The sequence below is a fragment of the Macaca nemestrina genome, unplaced genomic scaffold (genome assembly GCF_043159975.1).
Source record: "Macaca nemestrina isolate mMacNem1 unplaced genomic scaffold, mMacNem.hap1 Scaffold_43, whole genome shotgun sequence".
NCBI lineage: Eukaryota > Metazoa > Chordata > Mammalia > Primates > Cercopithecidae > Macaca > Macaca nemestrina.
The window spans coordinates 14,487-34,295 of NW_027257672.1; the positions used below are offsets into that span (position 1 = coordinate 14,487).

The 19,809-nt window shown below is 47.2% G+C and overlaps 1 protein-coding gene across 4 annotated transcripts in view; it reads left to right on the forward strand.

The window, feature by feature from the left end:
* The first annotated feature begins 3,636 nt into the window (after positions 1-3,636).
* LOC139361333 (disco-interacting protein 2 homolog C-like) overlaps positions 3,637-19,809 on the forward strand; it is a 205,344-nt gene continuing 189,171 nt past the window's right edge. For 2 of the 4 annotated variants that reach the window (XM_071089963.1, XM_071089962.1), the window contains exon 1: positions 16,230-18,383. In XM_071089963.1, the coding sequence (XP_070946064.1) occupies positions 18,353-18,383 (31 nt within the window). In that variant the 5' untranslated portion in view covers positions 16,230-18,352. Of the gene's footprint in view, positions 3,875-16,229; positions 18,384-19,809 lie in introns of those variants that run through there. The other 2 variants (XR_011618875.1, XR_011618874.1) reach the window with 2 other exon arrangements.

Sequence of the window (19,809 nt, forward strand, 5' to 3'; positions counted from 1 at the left end):
GGAGTCACCAGGAGCTGAGGTAAGGAAGATTGAGCGATGGGGGGTTGTGTGGGGGGTGCAGAGGCCTGAGCTCAGTTTGGCCCCTGCAGATTTGAGATGCCCACTCCATGCACAGGCCGAGACAGCAGAGAAGGGGAAGAGGCTGCAGCTCAGGTAGCCCTGGGATGTGCAGCCCCACATGCTGGGGCACTGGGTCATGGTGTCCTCATGGCTGGTAGCTGCTTCCCTCCTGGGATGCCAGAACTCCTTTAGGGCACATCGGGAACTCCTGCGCTCACCACTGAGGGGAAGTGGGAAGGGCAGCTGTCCCTATGCATGTTCTCCTTCACCTTGTCCTAGGCAGGTCCCAGGCAGCACCACCCTCCCAAGTGGCTCCCATTGGCCGCTGTCTCTAGTGTTCACAGCCAGACCCTAGAAGAGGGCTGGACTCAGCGGCTCACTTCTGATGAATAGAACCAGGCAAAAGAGATGGTGGTCTCTCCTGAGATTGGATTGGGAGGAGCTGAGGTTCTGTCCACTGGAACTCTCCCCCTGGCTCTTGGTAGGTGCTAGTTCTGGCAAAGCCAGTCACCCGCCCAGGGCAGAGGGCAACCTGAAGCTGATGCCACAGAGAGACTGGGGCCTTCAGTCCAACAGCCTGCAAGCAACAGAATCCTGCCAGCAACACAGAAGTGAGCATGGAAGCAGCTCCTCCCCTGATGAGCCTGAGCCTTCAGAAGACACAGCAGCCCTAGGCAGACACCTGCTGCAGCCCTGGAGAGCCCCTGGGGCAGAGGGCCCAGTGAAGCCTGCCTGAACTCCTGGCCCAAGGAGTAATCATTCCTGGGGTATAAGTGTGTGCTGGTGTGGGCCTTTGGAGTAATCTGTCAAGGGACAATAAAGAACAAGCACACACCTCAGGTCCTACTGGGTGGAAGCTGTACGGTCAGCACAGCATGTAATATCTTCCTCTTAAATTAGAAGATTCATTGCTAAGGCCAAAGTTAAAAAAAAAAAACAAACAAAAAACTCTAGTTGTAGCAACATTGAAATACATGACTTTCAAAAAAAAAAAAAAGCCATAGCTATTCTTTTCCATCTTTGCTACAGGTATATATTAATATATGTTAATTCCCTGACTGACTGAGCAATGGGCCAAACTCATAAGAACAGATGTGTGAGGACCGTCAGTGACCACCCTGACCCCAGCCCTTATACACAGACAAACTTTTGAACATAATCCGTAACCTTGGGGGTCTTGACACTCTAAATTTTATTGTTTTTCATTAGCTATTTCTATTCCCTAAACAATACCTGTTCATCGCAGAGAAAAATGGCATTGCCTATACTAAGCAAAAGAAAGGAAATAAAATGCTCAGAAACATTTACATATGTATGCAGACACACACACACACACACACACACACACACACACGCACGCACTCACACACAGGCTCGCACTGCGTCTAGGCCTGCCTTTTCACTTATTTGTATGTCCTGAACATATTTCCATGTCAGTAGACACATATCTTTGTAGCGGTAACAGCAACTAAATATTATTGCAGCGCATATTTTTACCATCATTTATTTAACTCATCATGTTTGAACTGTTAGGTTGTATCTATCATTTTCTGTATTACAGACAATTTGATGACAAATGACCAATCCCCTAATGTTCAATATAAAAATATCAATTGTATAAGGAGATAACGGGTATTTGGCTAAAATAAAATTCAGTGTGGCCCACCTTCTCCACATGTAACATGCTCTAAAAAGGCATGAATAATTAAATTAGCCCTTCTATTCTCCAGCACAGATCCTGAGCCCAACTGTGGGTGCAGGTGCTTAGAGCCTCGGTCTGCTCTTCTGCCCGCCAGAAGGCAAAGGCCACTCAACTGTCACCTTAATTAAGACAGCCAGGATTCGCCTCTCCCTTTTAATTAATAGAATAATGCTGAGGTTCACTGCCTGAGAGCAGCGCTCTCTGACTTTGCATTCATCAGGATAACCTAGGTGGTTTGTTTAAAAATACACATTTCCTGGCTGAGCTCCCAGAAACTGGACTTCAGTGGTTTAATGGGGGTGTGCATAGGACAGGTGATTCTGAGGACCACGAGGGGTTAGGAATTTCGCCGTTAATTCTGGCCAAGGGAGAGATTAGACCATCCAGCATTGTCTGCAGCATATATATTTTTTTCCTCTTTTGCAATGAATATTTGATGCTCAGCGGGATGAGCCCCAGGATGAGGCACACATCCAAGAAAAATCCATGCCTCTCCATCTTTTCCCCAGGATTGCCCTTTGGTGAGACTCTCCTTTGCGATTGCTTCACTTTCCCGGGTTCATAGAACAAACCTCTTCTTAGTCTCTTTTGTTGTTTCCTATCTGTTCAACAAACACCCACTGCGCAGGACCATCCTCCGGAAAGCCCTCGAGTGGGGCCGTTTGGGAGCCCTTCTTCGTGGGGTGAGCACTGAAGGAACCGGGATCCCATAAGCCCGTGCTTTTGTAGGGGCTGCTCCCTGTCCCATCGCAGGTAACTGGCACCAGGCTGTTAAGCTGTGGATGGGCAACTGGCACAGCGCTTTGGATGTGCGTATTTCAGCACGTGGAGTTGGCCGGTGAAGTCAGCCGAGGTCGGCACAGCGTACAGCAGCGCGCCTGTCCGTAGGGAGGAAGGGTCGTCCCGCCTCCCCGCCAGGTCAGTCCCGTTGCGCTTCCTCCTATCCCACTCTGACTTTCGCGCGCCCATGCGTCTCTGAGTGTAGCGCCCCGATACTCTCCCCCACCCCAAGGATTCTTCTCCCCACGGGACGAGCTGGGGGCCCGGGAGCGCCACAGACCCCGTGGACCCGGGAAATCGCAGCTTCGTCATAGCTAAGCTCGCCGCGCTCAGCTTTTCCCACCACCTGGAGGATCCACTCTCCGTGCGTCCTTCCCGACCTCAGGCTGCAGAGAAAACGTGGTGGCGGGGATCGAGGAAGCCGCGCGCAGAGGCTCCTAGCGCAGCCCCAGGAGGAATCCTGCCGCCAACAAGAAGCTGTGCGCGCGGCCGGGCTCGGCGCTGACAACAGCCGGATCTACCGGGCCTGCCGCGAGCCTCCGCGTCCAGGTGAGGTCTCCACGCCCCAATTCCACCCCGCCCCGCCATCGGCGCTCCCCGCAAGTGCGGGGTTTCCACCGGCCCCGGCGTTCGCGCCCACTCACGGTCTCCCTTGCCCCCCCCCGCCCCCCGCCCCGGGAGATGCTCCCGGCGTTCTATTCCGCCCTGCCTTGGCCCGCCCAGCGAACGATGTGACCCCGCCCCCCTGCGGTCTCCCCTCCCCCGGTCGCTGCCCCTGCCCCCACCTGTGGCGCTCCGGGCATCTCTAAAGGCCCCAACCAGAGTCCTCCAACCCACCCGCGAGGCTAGCGCACCGGCAACGCGGCCCCACCCCCAGGGACTCCGCCCACTTGTGGTGCTACCCCCGCCTCCGCGACCTCACCCACCGCTAGCGCGGCAGCCACCTACGACGACCCCTGCGTAAGTCCTCCTGCCCACACCCGGCCCCGGCCAGCCCCTGCCCCTTTCTCTGCCCCTTTCCCTGCCCCTGCCCCTGCCCCTAGCCGCGCCCCACCCCCGCAGCCCCTCTTGTGCGCTTGGGCCCCGCCCGTCAAGACCCTTTGACGCTAGGGCCGGGCGGGGGCGCGGGCGGGGCAGCTTTTCCGAGTCGGGCGCGCGCCGGCAGGGTATCCATTGCCTGCTGCGCACCCGGACTAGCGGCTGCCCTCGGCCTCCTCGCCTTGGACGCGGACGACTCCCGGGCCCCCAAGGGCTCCTTGCGGAAGTTCCTGGAGCACCTCTCCGGGGCCGGCAAGGCCATCGGCGTGCTGACCAGCGGGGGACATGCTCAAGGTGCGCGCCCCCCTCCGGGCGGCGAGGGAGGGACGGACGGAGAAGGGGAGAAGAGGGAGAAGGGGAGAACAGGGCAAAGGGGATGGGGGAACCGGGCAGAAGAGGGGGAAGCGATGGGAGGACCCGGGGAAAGGTGGGGAAGCGATGGGAAGAACTGGGGAGAAGAGCGGGGAAGCGATGGGAAGAACTGGGGAGAAGCCCGTGCCCGGGAGCGGCAGGGATACCTGCGGGGCGGCGGGAGCCGGCAAGGCAGCCCCGGGGTCCTTGCCGGGTGGGGCGGAGGAGGAAGGAACATGGCGATAGGAACCTCCATTCGGAAAATAGTGAGCTTTCCACCCTCTCCGGTTTATGTTTTAAATTGAGCCTGGTAGAGGGGGTCGCCTGGAGCACCTTCCGGGGTCGTTCTGCCTCTGAGCTGTAGGATGGGGCCGGGCTTCCCCTCCGAATCCTGGGTACAGCGCGATCACTTCTTAAGTTGCCCCCGCCCCCCAACTCCGCCCCACGCCACCCCCCAGCTTGTCGAGGAAGAAACGGCCGGGATCCGGCGGGCCTCCTGTCGCCTCGGGCCCTCCGCGGCGTGGGCGGGGTCCCGGCTGCTGCACTGCTGCAATGCGGGAAACGGCAGGGGTGCTCTGGGTTCCCGCCTAGCGTCTCCGAGGCAGTCCGGCAGCCCCTCGCGTTTCCGTTGGAAGATTTTAAAAAAGGGTTTCCTGCGCTCGCATGTGCTGTCGCCTTCCGGCTCGTGACAAAACCGAAAACTAAAATGGGTCCCAGGCCCTCCCCGCCAGCCTCCGCGGACGGGAAGGACCAGGAAGCGGGCTCTGGGCTTCCCCTGTCCTGTAATGTGGAAAGGGCTCTCCAGGAGGGGCCGAGCCTGGGCCCACGACGCAGGCGCTCCGGGAGGACATTTAACATTGAAGAGCGAGAGGTGGTGGAGACTGCGCTCCCCAGGCCCCGGGTGCACGTAGGGGCACCGGTGCCCAGGTTCAGGAGGGTGAGGCCTTCTTGGCCAGGTAGCCTTGTTAAATCTATCTGAAAATCACAGATAACTAAGTATCAAGTCGTCACAGATCATTTTAGTATCCTGAATGAGATGGCTACGGAAAACATGAAAACATCGTTACTGGTTACGTGCATGATGCATCCAAAACATTGTTACCTACACAGTGGCAGCACTGATATTTGTGGGCTTTTGAACGTGTGGACTGGAGTGTTAAGAGCCCTTCAGAGTTATGACAGTAGTTTGATTTGAATGTTCTTTTCTTGGCGAATAAATGCTGTACATTGAATTTACCCAGGAAACTAGGAAGGTGAACCCACACGAAGGACACAGGCCTGTGGGCTGCTCCAGGCGCCCTTAGGGCGTTGCAGGGCCTGAGCCATGCGCTTCCTGCTCAGCCTCCTGAGAGCCGTGACGGCGTCTCTGTTCTGCCTCACACTGGACCCGCTAGTTTCATATTCTTGTTATGGTTCCGAGGCTACAAGCGGTTGGATTCTGTGAGACACTCTCTGTCTTCCTCCTCCGGCTGCTTTCAAATGGGTCGTCTTTTTTTAGAACTGATTTTTTAAGCAGTGATTGATGGGGTGAGTTGTAGTGCTGTCCTGAACTGCAGAGGGAGCGCACTGAGGAACCTGGGTTTTGATGCTGTGCACATCAGCAGAGTCACCAGCCCAGGGCCCTGTCAGTCCCATTATTAAGCTCATTTCTTGCTCTTGTCATCGTTACTCAGACGCCTTAAAAAAAAAAGCAAACTCCTGCTTGCCGTCACTGGCTGAGTTTGGCAAATGGGTGTTTACCCTGGAAAGAGGGGCATTTTGTCCTCTGGAACGTCTAAGGCGCCCTTTGGTGAGGTGGTCTGTTTCTGACCACTCTATCCCGTGGGCGTCCTTCCTACTTCCACCTTCCCTTTCCGAACGCCTCCGCCTCCAGGGCTTTAACTTTCCTTCTGTGTGTGCAAAGCAGAGGTTATGACTGTTGTGCCAGTGCCCTGTTTTTTCTTTCTTTCTTTCTTTCTTTCTCTTTCTTTCTTTCTTTCTTTCTTTCTTTCTTTCTTTCTTTCTTTCTTTCTTTCTTTCTTTTCTTTTCTTTTTTCTTTCTTTCTTTCTTTCTCTTTCTTTCTCTCTCTCTTTCTTTCTCTCTCTCTTTCTTTCTCTTTCTTTCTTTCTTTCTTTCTTTCTTTCTTTCTTTCTTTCTTTCTTTCTTTCTTTCTTTCTTTCTTTCTTTCTTTCTTTCTTTCTTTCTTTCTTTCTTTCTTTCTTTCTTTCTTTCTTTCTTTCTTTCTTTCTTTCTTTCTTCTTTCTTCTTTTTGCTGAGGGCCCAAAACTTGCTGCATCTCAAAAGAAGCAATTGCATCCATTTGTTCACGATGAGCATAAACTGCTCTTTAAGGGAGACTAATTGGTAAACCCGGCTGCTGTGGGTAGAAAGACAGAGGTGGCCGCGGAAGCAGGGCTCTGCCTCTTGGAAGCCTGCACAACCGTCCTGCTTTCTTTCTTCAATATCCGCGGGGGGGGGGGGGGTGGTGGTTAATTTTAATAAGCCCTGGAAACCAACAAAGCAGGAAAGTGCTAAGACATTGAGGTGTGAGATTTAAAATGACAACCAGCAGCCTCTCATTCTTCCTTCACTGAGGAAGGAAGGAACCAGTTGCCTCTTCGTTTTGGGGCTGCAGGGTATGTTTGGCAGCGACACTGGCCCTTTGTGCTGTGTGACTCATGAATTGAGATAGTTCTTTACTAAGTGTTTTGTGCAGTAGGTATGAAAATGGGGAAAGAGGGAGCACTGTCCGGGGTGGAGAGGCGTGGAGAGACGCTGTGATACATAGCGAGTCCTTTTCTTCTGGGCTCCTGGTTTTCAATCTTTTTCTTCTTTTTTTCCTAACAGCTTGAAAGATGATTTTTGTGTCTTAATTAAAAGATTGAAGACTGTGGGTCAGACCCAAACTAATTCCATTGGCATCAAAGAAAAGGATTCTTTACATATTTATCTATAGGCATAATTAATTTTTTTATTTTTTGCTGAATTATCTGGTTAGTCAAATCATACATTAGAGAAGTAATATTAAAAATTAAAAAATAAAAAATGTATCTGTAAACATATCCCCCTTCCATTCCAGTCTTTGTCTCTGTGTAATTTTAGAACCTTGGGCCATGATGTACATAGAGTTTATATTCTTTTAATATCTTGCTACTTCATTGTTTTCATGTTTAATCTTTGGGTTGATGTATCACAGGTTACTTGACCGTTTCTTACAGGTGTTTGTTTTAGTTTTTTTTTTTCCCTTAACGCTAATGTAAATTTGAGTGTTTGGATGGTAGTTTTAGCAGAATTTAAGGCAGAGTCTCAGTTAGGGTGATGGATCGATTTATAGTCCCTAGTTTGAGGAGGGAGGTGGCAATATGCCCTTTCTTCTAAAATTGATATGTTAAATCACAATGGACATTTACATGATTTTGAGCACTTGGGACTCCCCTGGGGTTCACTGGTATTGCAAGGTCAGGGCTGGGGATCTTCTGCTGGAGAGGCCCCCAGCGTGCCCAGCGCAGGGTCCTGAGTGTGTTGCTGCAGGACAAGCTCTGGGCTTTGCCCTGCAGCGGCCGTCGCTCTGGGAAGAGCTGGCTGCTCCAGGAATGAGGCCTATGCTCTGAAGCTCACAGTCAGCAGACCAGCAAAGGTCAGCACAGATGACCTTATATGAATCATTCATTTAACAAGCATTCATGGAATACACATTCCATGCAGTTGGAACTTAGAGTGGAAGGCCATCAGTTCACTGTTGTCTCAGCAGAACTTTGTCCCTGGGTCCCTGTTGAACTTAGAGTGGAAGGCCATCTGCTCACTATTGTCTGAGCAGAGCTTGGTCCCTGGGTCCCTGTTGAACTTAGAGTGGAAGGCCATCAACTCACTGTTGTCTGAGCAGAGCTTGGTCCCTGGGTCCCTGTTGAACTTAGAGTGGAAGGCCATCAGCTCACTGTTGTCTGAGCAGAGCTTGGTCTCTGGCTCCCTGTTGTAGCCTCTGCTCCTAGGAGGTGCACGGTGAGTGTTGGGGGACCCTCCACAGGCACAATTGCTGAACAAGGACCCCTCCCAAGGGTGTCAGCCCTAGGCCCTGAGCTCTGAAGAGGAGGAAGGCATTCCTGGGGCCATCTCCCCTTCTGGATACTGAGCTCTGCACAGAGAGAAACTCTTCCACATTCACTGCAGTGAAGTTCATACTTTAGAGACGGAGGCCTGCCTTCCCCAGAATTTCCATGGCCACAGGTGGTGGCCGCACCATGCGACTGGTGTCTATGTTCCCTGGAATTTCCGTGGCCATAGATGGTGGCTGTACCATGTGACTGGGGTCTGCATTCCCTGGAATTTCCGTGACTGCAGGTGGTGGCTGCACCATGCGACTGGAGTCTGTGTTCCCCAGGATTTCTGTGACCACAGGTGGTAGCTGCACCATGCGACTGGAGTCTGTGTTCCCCAGGATTTCTGTGACCACAGGTGGTAGCTGTACCATGTGACTGAGGGTCTGCGTTCCCCTGAATTTCCGTGGCCATAGGTGGTGGCTGTACCATGGGAATGAGGGTCTCTGTTCTCTGGAATTTCCATGGCCATAGGTAGTGGCTGTACCATGCGACTGGGGTCTGCGTTCTCCAGAATTTCTGTGGCTGCCGGCTGTGGCTGCACCATGCGACTGGGGTATGCATTCCTCGGAATTTCCGTGGCCATATATGGTGGCTGTACCATGTGACTGAGGGTCTGCATTCCTTGGAATTTCCATGGCCATAGATAGTGGCTGTACCATGTGTCTGAGGGTCTGCGTTCTCTGGAATTTCTGTGGCTGCAGATAGTGGCTGTACCATGTGACTGAGGGTCTGCATTCCTGGAATTTCTGTGGTCGCACATGGTGGCTGTGCCATACAACTGGGGTCTACATTCCCTGGAATTTCCTTGGCCACAGGCAGTGGCTGCACCATGCATCAGGTCCTCTGTCTCAGGAGTTGGTGCCATTGTCTCTGTTACTCCCTCGCCTGACACACAGAGGCAGTTCCTGACTTTATCACTCCCAGGAAACACACAGGCATCTGTTTTGGATCCTCGTTTTATTTCCCCATCACCTTTCTCATCAAAGGGAAATTCACATCCCTCTAAAGCTGAAAATGGTGTGGGGCCCCCTGGTGGTCTTTCCAAGGCATTATCAGCAGGTAAATTAGATCATGTGGGCCAGTGTACCTGAAATGAAAACAGAAAGGTAAGTCGTGTCACTAAGCTTTGGTGGGAGATTCAGGGTCTTTGTTAGTGGCAGAATCATCCAAAGTAAGTTGTTTGTTCACTGCAGATCTAGATGGTTGGCTGTGTCAGGATTAAACTTAGCCAGTGTCGACAGAGTGTCGCTTAATCCCTCACGGAAGCGTGTCAAGTACATTGAAGAATAGCTGCCAAGTCTGCTATTGTCGGGAGAGAGGCAGGTACGTCTCTCGCTTAGCCCAGTGCTGCAGGAGGCCAGGCTCACGTCAGGCTGTGCGTGTGAGTGGGTTGGATTTTTAGCACTCTGGGACGGTAAAGCACAAACATCTATTTTTAACTTGTGGGTGACCTTCTTCTGTGCTGCTTGAGTCTCTGTGGGCCTTTCTGTTTCCTTCCTGAGGAGTCTGTGCCGGGGTCCCAAGCGTTCTCTGGGCTGAACCTCCGCGCCTGCCCAGTGAGGAGCCTCCTCCTGGTGGCTGTGGGACTGGGCTGGGCCCACACTGTCAGCATCGTCTGGGGTAAGCAAGCCCGTCCTTCCACACCTCAGTGTCCCCAGCTGTTGAACAGGGCTAATCAACTGACCGTCAGGATTAATGGGGATCAGATGCGCTCATCTCATAGCCCTGCTTGGTAAATAGCCACTTCCACTCTGTCCTCCAATGTGCTACTCTAGACTTTTTCTTTACCTCCATTTAGCCAGGTGATTCGAGGTGACAGTGACTATCAAGAGGGATGTACAGAGGAAACCAGTGGAAGAGAGCTCGAGGAGCAGACATGGGCGCAGGGAGCACAGTGCGGGGAGCACGGCTGCAGGGAGCATAGGCATGGGGAGCACAGATAGGTGTAGGGAGCATGGGCGCAGGGAGCACAGTGCGGGGAGAACGGGTGTGGGGAGCACGGGCGTGTGAAGCATGGGTGCGGGGAGCACGGGTGCTGGGAGCACAGGGCATGGAGAGCATGTGTGTACTTGCTCTGCTCTGACAGAGGCTGCCGAGCATGTACTCTGTGCTCAGATGGGTCAGAGCCTCAGTGCCTCTTTTTAAAAAAAAAAAAAAAAATCTTTTTTTAAAGATAGGACTTCTGTCTTCCTGGTGGCCCCTTTTAGTCGATACTCTTTTAAGCCTGCTTTTCCAGAGAAAAGCTAGGAAGGATGGCCTATATAGGTTCCAGTCTGGGCATATCTGGAAGAATGGGTCTTTTTTAGGTTTGAGTCTGGCGTACCTGGGGACATCTTTGAACCTCCACTCAGAGTCCCAGAACCACGTGTAGAGGCTCCCCAAATGTCTGCTGGGACTTTCCCCTCTGCTCGCGGATGATGAAGAGCAGAACCTCACCCTGCCACGACCTCTGGGGTCCTCCTTCCTGGAGGGCAGTGCCTTGGTGACCAGCGTGTGTAGGAGTCTGAGCTGGCACCTTCGGGCTATGCTGTGCAGTGGGGGCTCATGCCATGGGGCATTCTTGTGTTCTGCACCGGGACTGGTGACGTTGGGCATCCTCGTGCACTGTGGACCACATGAGGTGCACATGAGCCAGACAGCTCCCGGAATTTGGAGCCTGGCTCTGTCTCAGGCCACCCACCTGTCTGTGGCATTTTTGAGGGATTGTGGGGACCGTATGAGTCTGTGTCCCCACCCTCACTGGCTGGACACCTGTGCCAGGCTGGAGTTTTATGTTTCACCATCCCCTGTTCCGAGTTGTGTGAATATTTATTTTCATTACCTACTCTCATGAGCTTTCCTTTTTTTAAAAAAAAAAAATCGGAGACAGACTTTGAAGTCCCCTGGCCCCACCGTTCGTGGACCTAATGGTATTGCAGAAATTATGACTTCAATTATGTATAATAACTGGGGCTACTTTAAAAGTCATGTAAAGGAACAAGGTGGAGTAGCCATTTCAAGCTGTACATCATGCTGGATTCTTAAGTGAACATTATCAGGCTTTCAACACGTTTTCTCTTTTTATTTACTTTGGAGAATATAATGGATGCTCAGAAGCTGTTGGGATTTAGTAAGAGGAAGTTATCCTTAAGAAGCTATTTAAGCAAGGGGACAGTTGGAGTAAACGTAAATTATGAACACACACCTATTCCAAACCAGAGAAATAAAAGCATCAACTGTACTGGGGTTGAAACTTGGGTGCTAGTGTGTCTTTCCTGCCCACAGTGACTGTGGCAGTGCTGTGGGCAGGAAATTCTGGAAAGAAGACTTGGTGCCAGTGGTAATTTTTGTGACGATTCATTTGCTTTCAGCTCAAGTGACTATAGTCTTACTTGCAAATGGCTAGGTGTCCACCAATGGACCACAACACTGACATAGGACACATGAGAAATGACCCTTGGGTTTTTAACAATTATTATTTTTAATGGACACATTATAGTACATATCCATGGGATACAGTATGATATTTCAATACATGTTTTTCGTGTGTAATTAGCAACTCAGGGTAATTAGCATGTCCATCATCTCAAACATTTGTCATTTCTTAATGCTGGGAATATTTAAAATCCTCTCTTCTAGCTGCTTGAAAATATACAATAAATTGTAAACTATAGTCACCCTACAAGGCTATAGCACACTAACCCTTATTTTTACTATCTAGATGTAATTTTGTATCCATTAGACAACCTCTCCCTTTCTGCCTTCCCGCCGCCCTTTCCTGTCTCTAGAAGCCACTGTTCTACCTTCCGAGTGTAGAATATCATTTTCCTCATAGAGATCTTTAACCTTCTTGGTTAGATTTCTTCTGAGGTATTTTTATTTTTATTTTATATTTTTGTAGTTAAATGGGATTGCTTTCTTGATTTCTTTTTTCACTGGCTCATTGTTGGTCTATAGAAATGCTACTGATTTTTATATGTTGATTTTGCATTCTGTAACTTTACTGAATTTGTTTATCAGTTCAAAGAGATTTTTGCTGGAGTCTTTTTTTTTTTTTTAAATATAAAAGAGCACATTGTCTGAAAACAGACAATTAGAGTGCCTCCTTTCCACTTTGGGTGCCCTTGATTTCTTTCTCTTGCCTGACTGCTCTTGACTAGGACGTTCAGTGCTGTGTTGAATAGGAGTGGCACAAGTGGGCGTCCTTGTCTTGTTACAGATCTCAGAGAAAAAGCTCTTAGTGTTTCCCCATTCCCCATTATGTTAGCTGTGGGTTTGTCACATATGGCCTTTATTGTGTTGAGGTATTTTTCCTTCAGTGCCTCTTTTGTTGAGACTTTCTATCATGAAGCAGCGTTGAATTTTATCAAATGCTTTTTCTGTATCTATCGAAATGATATTATGGTTTTTGTCCTTAATTCTGTTGATGTGATGTAGCATGATTATTGATTTGTGTTTGATGAGCAATCCTTGCATCGTGGGATGAATCCCACTTGATCATGGTGTATAATCTTTTAGATTTGCTGTTGGATTCAGTTTGTTAGTATTTTGTTGAGGATTTTTGCATCTGTGTTCATCAGGGATATTGACCTACAGTTTTCTCTTTTTATTGTGTCCTTGTCTTATTTTGGTATCAGGGTAATGCTGGTCTTGAAGAATGAACTTGGCAGGATTCCCTCCTCTTCAATACTTTTGGAATAGTTTGAGAAGAATTGAAACAAAAATCTGTAGAATTCAGCTGCGAAGTCACCTAGTTCTGGGCTTTTCTTTGTTGGGAGACTTTTTATTATTACTTAGTCATACATGTTACTCATTATTGGTCTGTTTTAGGATTTCCGTTTCTTCTTGGTTCCATCTTGGTAGGTTGTACGTGTCCGGGAATTTATCCATTTCTTCTAGGTTTTCCAATCTGTTGACATATAGCTGTTCAAAATAGTCTGTAATGATCCCTTGTATTTCTGTGGTATCAACTGTCATTCTCCTTTTCTGTTTCTAATTTTATTTCTTTCGGATTTCTTTTTGTTTGCTTAGTGTAGCTAATGGTTTGTCTATTTTATTTATCTTTTCAAAAAACCAACATTTTTTTCTTCATTTTTATATTTGTTAGTTTCAAGTTTATTTAGTTCCTCTTTGATCTTTGTTATTTCTTTTCTTCTACCACTTTTGGATTTGATTTGTTCTTGCTCTTCTAGCTCATTGCAGTTCGTTGTTAGGTTGTTTATTTTAAATCTGTTTTTTAAATGTAGGAGTTTATTGTTATAAACTTTCCTCTTAATACTGCTTTTGCTGTATACCATAAACTTTGATATGTTGTGTTTCTGTTTTCATTTATTTCAAGAAATTTTTAAATTTCCTTCTTAATTTCTTCATTGACCCATCGGCTATTCAAGGGCATATTGTTTAATTTCTATGTATTTATACAGTTTTGAAAGTTCTCCTTGTTGTTGATTTTTTTTAAAATTAAACTTTGTGTTCTAGGGTACATGTTCACAATGTGCGGGTTTATTACATATGTATTCACGTGCCAAGTTGGTATGCTGCACCCATTAACTCATCATTTACATTAGGTATATCTCCTAATGCTATCCCTCCCCCCTCCCTCCTCCCCCCTCCCCACAACAGGCCCCAGTGTGTGATGTTTCCTTTCCTGTGTCCAAGTGATCTCACTGTTCATTTCCCACCTATGAGTGAGAACATGCGGTGTTTAGTTTTCTGTCCTTGCGATAGTTTGCTGAGAATGATGGTTTCCAGCTCCATCCATGTCCCTACAAAGGACATGAACTCATCCTTTTTTATGGCTGCATAGTATACCATGGTGTATATGTGCCACATTTTCTTAATCCAGTCTGTCATTGATGGACATTTGGGTTAGTTCCAAGTCTTTGCTGTTGTGAATAGTGCCGCAATAAACATACGTGTGCATGTGTCTTTATAGCAGCATGATTTATAATCCTTTGGGTATACACCCAGTATTGGGATGGCTGGGTCAAATGGTATTTCTAGTACTAGATCCTTGAGGAATGACCACACTGTCTTCCACAATGGTTGAACTAGTTTACCGTCCCACCAACAGTGTAAAAGTGTTCCTATTTCTCCACATCCTCTCCAGCACCTGTTGTTTCCTGACTTTTTAATGATCACCATTCTAACTGGTGTGAGATGGTATCTCATTGTGGTTTTGATTTGCATTTCTCTGATGGCGAGTGATTATTGTAGCAGGACTAGCCTCAGACAAAACATGATGGGAGGCTACATGTATCAGCTAACAGAACAAAACGTTTTACACTGCTTTCTCAAACAATGTCTGGAATTTACAGATAACACTAGTAGTTTTGGTCAGGGGTTAATATTATTATTATTATTTTAACCACCAGGGCCAGGTGGTGGTGCCAAGGTCGTCTAGCTATTTATCTTACTTCTGTTTCTTTCTAACTTTTTGTTTTCTCCCCCTTCTCCTGTCTTATAAACTAGGGAAAAGGGGAGACGGGGAAAAGCTGGGAAAGACAACAGGAGAAGTGGTGGTCTCATTCTATATTATGAGCATTTTTTCATGTCTCTATTGGCTGCATAAATGTCTTCTTTTGAGAAGGGTCTGTTCCTTGTTGTTGATTTATAGCTTTATTCTGTTAGAGTCTGAGAATATCCTAGATGTTATTTCAATTTTAGAAAAAATGTATTGAGAATTCTTTTGTAGCCTAGCATGTGGTGGATTCTAGAGAATGTTCCATGTGCTGAGAAGAATGTGCGTTTTGTATCTGTTGGATGAAATGTTCTGTAAATGTCTGTTAGGTCCATTTGGTCTACACTGGACTTTAAATTTGATGTTTTGTTGTTATTTTTTGTCTAGATGACCTCCAGTACTGACAGTGGGATTTTGAAGCTCCTACTATTGTTGTGTTGGTGTCTCCCTGTCTCTCTCTATACATATGTATGTATATATAAATTTATTTGAGACAGAGTTTTGCTCTTGTTGCCTAGGCTGGAGGGCAGAGGTGCAATCTCAACTCATTGCAACCTCCACCTCCTGAGTTCAAGTGATTCTCCTGCCTCAGCCTCCCAAGTAGCTGGGATTACAGGCATGTGCCACCATGCTGGGCTAATTTTTTGTATTAGTAGAGACAGGGTTTCACCATATTGGCCAGGCTGGTCTTAAACTCCTGACCTCAGGTGATCCACCTGCCTCCACATCCCTCCCAAAATGCTGGGATTATGGGCGTGAGGCACCACGCCCGACCTCTCTCTCTATTTAGATCTACTAATATTTGCTTTATATATCTGAGTGCTTTGTTGTTGGGTGCACATATACTCGTAATTGTTATATCCTTTTGCTATTTTGATCTCTTTATTATATAATTACCTTTTTGTCTCCTTTTTACAGTTTTTGACTTAAATTGTAATTGATCTGAAATAAATATGGCTACTCTTGCTTACTTTTGATTTCCATTAATGTGGAATGTGTTTTTCCATCCCTTCACATTTAGTCTATGTGTGTCTTTGCAGCTGAACTGAGTTTTTTGTAGGCAGCATATAGTCGGTTTTTCTTGTTTTAAATTCATTCAGGCCGTCTCTATCTTTTAATTGGGAATCTTGGGATTATTTTGCTATTGATATCACAGTCCAGACATTAAGATTTTCTCACTTAAGTCGCTTGTACACAAATTAATATGAAGAGGAAGTAGAGTTTTTCTTTTGTCCTTTTGAAGAGAGTGATGGATTATTATTTTGACTTCATGCAAGTGAGGGACTCACCATGCCTGTTGGGATTTTAGAATTTCTTTCCTGTTATAAGGAACAGCAATGATCTGTAATGGGTTCCTGGAATCATCCAGTGATGGTCTGAATATCTTAAAAGTTTCCTTTCATGTCTCATTTTCTATTTCTCCCCTAGTAGCCATGCACCCGGGGCAGGACATGGCCTTACATTTCCTTGGTTTCTTGATGATTTCTTAGGTTTAGTGTTTGACACAGTTAGGATTCTGGATAAAATCAGCCCTTCTGGGAAGTGTGTAAGTCAAACAAGGACTTTCTGGTGGCGTTATACAGGTTTCCCATGCCCCGTGAGTACAGGAATAGCCCCCTGGGGAAGGAGAATGGGCACATGATGGCAGGGAGCCATTCTTGGATGGTCCCATCGTTCTGCAGGAATTGTCATGCAGGAAGAAGAAGCACATGGCGACTGAGCTGGCAGTGATTCTGCTGATAGTTTTGATCGTTATGATTTGCTCCTGAAAGGTGATGTGGGATGAACTGCAATATTTAGAATGCTGACATTCCTTGAAACAAAGATATAGAAAAAGGCTTATAATTGCATGATGCCTTGTAGTTTTCAGCTGCTCTCATGTGGATCCTTTTTCGTCCTTCTGAAATGGTTTCCCAGGAGAGAGCGTTGTTCTTCGTGTATAGATGAGGAGCCTGGGTTTCAAATGGTTAGGAATTCAGTGCACGCATTGGAATCTTTAGTTTCCTGGAACATTTTCTATTCAAGTATAGACCACATGGCCTCTAAAGGCTGGCTCATTCTTAACACCGCGAATGGGGATCCAGCCTCACGTCTGGGGTGGGTGGCAGGAACTCCACAGCCATCCTGGGTGCTCTGGGGTGGGGTGGCTGAGCTGTGGCAGCCCCTCCCAGCTGAGCAGCAAGGCTGGGGAAAGCTCATTCCATTCCCCTTGGTTCTAACCAGGTAGAGGCTTACACTGCACATTTCCTTAGCTGGGAACCTTTAGAACTTTACATTTAAATCTAGTCTGTGATCCAGGGGGTAGACACATGGGTATTCACTGTACAATTCCTACATTTTTTGTATATTTAAAAAATTTTTTTATGTGTCGTGGATGACAAAAGAAATGAGACCCCTTTGAGTTAGCTTTTCTGTACAGCATCTTCTAGAATCAGGAGGCTGGACAGGGTTTAGTTTCATCAGAAATCTGAATCTTTCTGGTCAAGAGACGGCACTATTAAGTTCTTGGTTGTGTGGTTTCTGGGAAAGAAATATTCTAAATGAGTTCCAGGAATCACCTCTGTGGGATTTCTACAGGAAAAGTGACCACTCTTGAAGCTTCGCTGTCACTAACAAGAATAATGGTGACGGTTTCTAAGCTGTCTCCAGCCAATCTTTAGTTCTTTTATGCAGAGTGCTTTTATTCCAAGTGAAGTGCCCTTCTGTTTAATAGTGACCTCCAGTTATTACAGGGATTGCAGCTGCATTTGATGGACGTGAACCTGCTCATCTCTGGCTCCCCAGCTTCGCCTCTGGGGTGCGTGGCAGGAGCTCCACAGCCATCCTGAGTGCTCTGGGGTGGGAAGTCTCTAGGGGGAGTGGACAGTGCATGGCCGGGACGTTCCTGTCCGACGTTCCACACTGGTGTATGGGCGTCTCTGCCCTGTTTCCTCCGTCCGTGCGTCTGTGGCGTTTCCTCTGTTCGTGCATCTGTGGACTGTTTTCTCCGTGTGTGCCTCTGTGGCACGTTTTCTCCGTCCATGCGTCTGTGGCGTTTCTTCCATCCGTGCGTCAGTGACGTTTCTTTCGTCCCTGCGTCTGTGGCACTTTTCCTCCCTCCGTGCGTCTGTGGCACTTTTCTTCCCTCCATGCGTCTGTGGTGTTTCCTCCGTCCGTGCGTCTGTGGTGTTTTCTCCGTCTGTGGATCTGTGGCGTTTCCTCTGTGAGTCTGTGGCCTGTTTTCTCCATCCACGCTGAAGGCCGTCACTTCTCTCTAGTCACCACTTACTGATCGCTCCCTGTGTGCTGAGCCTGTGTCAGGCGTGTGGCGTGTGTCACCTGTGTGGCAGGGGTTTGCGTGACACACAGGGACACACGCTTGGGGAGCTGCAGTGATGGGGTCATAGCCACGCAGCTCAGCCCTCGGTCTGAGGGTCTTGGTACCCACCCAGCTCTTCCCGAAGCAGCCTCGGGGCAGATCCCAGCTCTGCTTTCTCTCCTCGAGGTACCTCATGAGGTAAACTAAGCAAATCGAAAGTAGGAAACAGTTGTGAAATGAGGCCTGGGTTCAAGTGTGTGTGTTCATTACTCTTTACATGTTTACTTCACGTACCCCCAATGATATACTTTCCAGCTGGTATAACAATTAATTACCAGCCATTACTGGTACAAAATTCCATGAAGGATATTTGAGGAGGGCATAGTCTCAAAAACATGCTTGATTTTCACAGTTGTGATTTGCATCATAAAGCTGTCAGGACTGTGACTTTCTTTTGTTATCTTATTTTTATTTTTAGACCCTTGGGAGGAAGTTATTTAGTGATTACTTATAATTGTGAAAATAATGTAATGATTACAGAATCTCATTAGAATAAATACTATATTTTCTGTTCCTTATGTCAATGAAATCATCTTAATCCAGGCCGATGTTGGCAGGAATTGTCACGTTTCAAATGGGTAAGATATTTATGTGATGTGACGACCTCCCGTATTGTCTCTGGAACATATCAGAACTTTCATCTCAATTCTCACTTGTTGACACCCTACCTTGTTTTGTAATTATTCTTGTTTGCATCAGAATCTTGAATCCACGTACCTGAGATGATACTTACGTATGCATGTACGCATGCATGTGTGTGCATGTGTGTATGCGTGTGTATGTGCGTGTCCACATGTCCATGTGCACGTGTATATGCATGTATGTGTGTGCATGTGTACGTGTGTATATGAGTGTACGTGTATGTGCATATGCGTGTGTATGCATGTATGTGTATATGTGTGCATGCATGTGTGCTCATGCACACACGTGTATGTGTGTATGTGTATGCACATATGTACACGCGTGTGTACATGTATAGGTACGTGTATGCATGTGTATGCATCTGTGTGCACACAGATATACCTTTTCCTTTCATACAGGCTGTTTTGAGTATTGCTGTTAGGCAGTGACAACTTTCTGTTTCCTCAGTCAGAAAATGGGTAGCTCATCATTAATAAAGATGAGCATTCAACATCAAGAATAACTAAATACAAATGAAATTGTCATATTAAATAAATAAATTCCAAAACAAAGGCAATGTTCTGTACTATGTGTTCACATTGAACTTTCTTATAAAAATTGGTGTGAATGTTTCCCACTTATTGGAAATCACATGACTAGTTTAAGCCAAAACGTGGAATATTAATTAATTCTGTTTTCAGATCACTTTTGCATATTTATGATTGATCTGTTCTGCTGTTCTGGAAGCTCTGAAAACCACTCTGTCTTACTCTAGCTGGTGCCACGGTTGTGAGAATTCAGGGAAACAAGGTGTTTGCCAGTTTAAGTATTTTAGATCTCAAACTGCCTCTTTTCTGCATCATAAACCAGTCTTAAAGAAAGACATAGTGTGAGTTGTAGTGGATTATGTCAGTTTTATTTTCTGTGGCTGAATCATCACTCTACATTGTGAATTAATGTTATTTTTCAGATCGTCTTTATAACACAGGGAGGTTCTCCAGTGTTGAGTGCAGGTTCAGTGAAAGTACTAACACTGTTACTACGGACTTAAACAGACTTGTTTTCTGAGGTGATAACCTTGGAGTCAGGCATTCAGTGTCCGCCCATCTCTTGGTTCCGAGTTCTCGGTCCCCTCCCGCTCTCCTCTCCCTGTACCCTTACTACTGTCTTACCTTCTTTTTGACTCCTAGGCCCTCGGAAGATGGTGTGTTGGGGGCAGGTGCCTGCTGTGAATCTTTGATAACTTTGGGAGAGAACTTTTTCTTTGGAGCAAGACCCCTCTCAATAAACTTTCAGTAGCCTGAGTATCATCTGTTGTGTGAACTATTTGTGGAAAATGTTCAGCATTTTTCCTTGGATTTTGATTGATCTTTCTCCACCTGC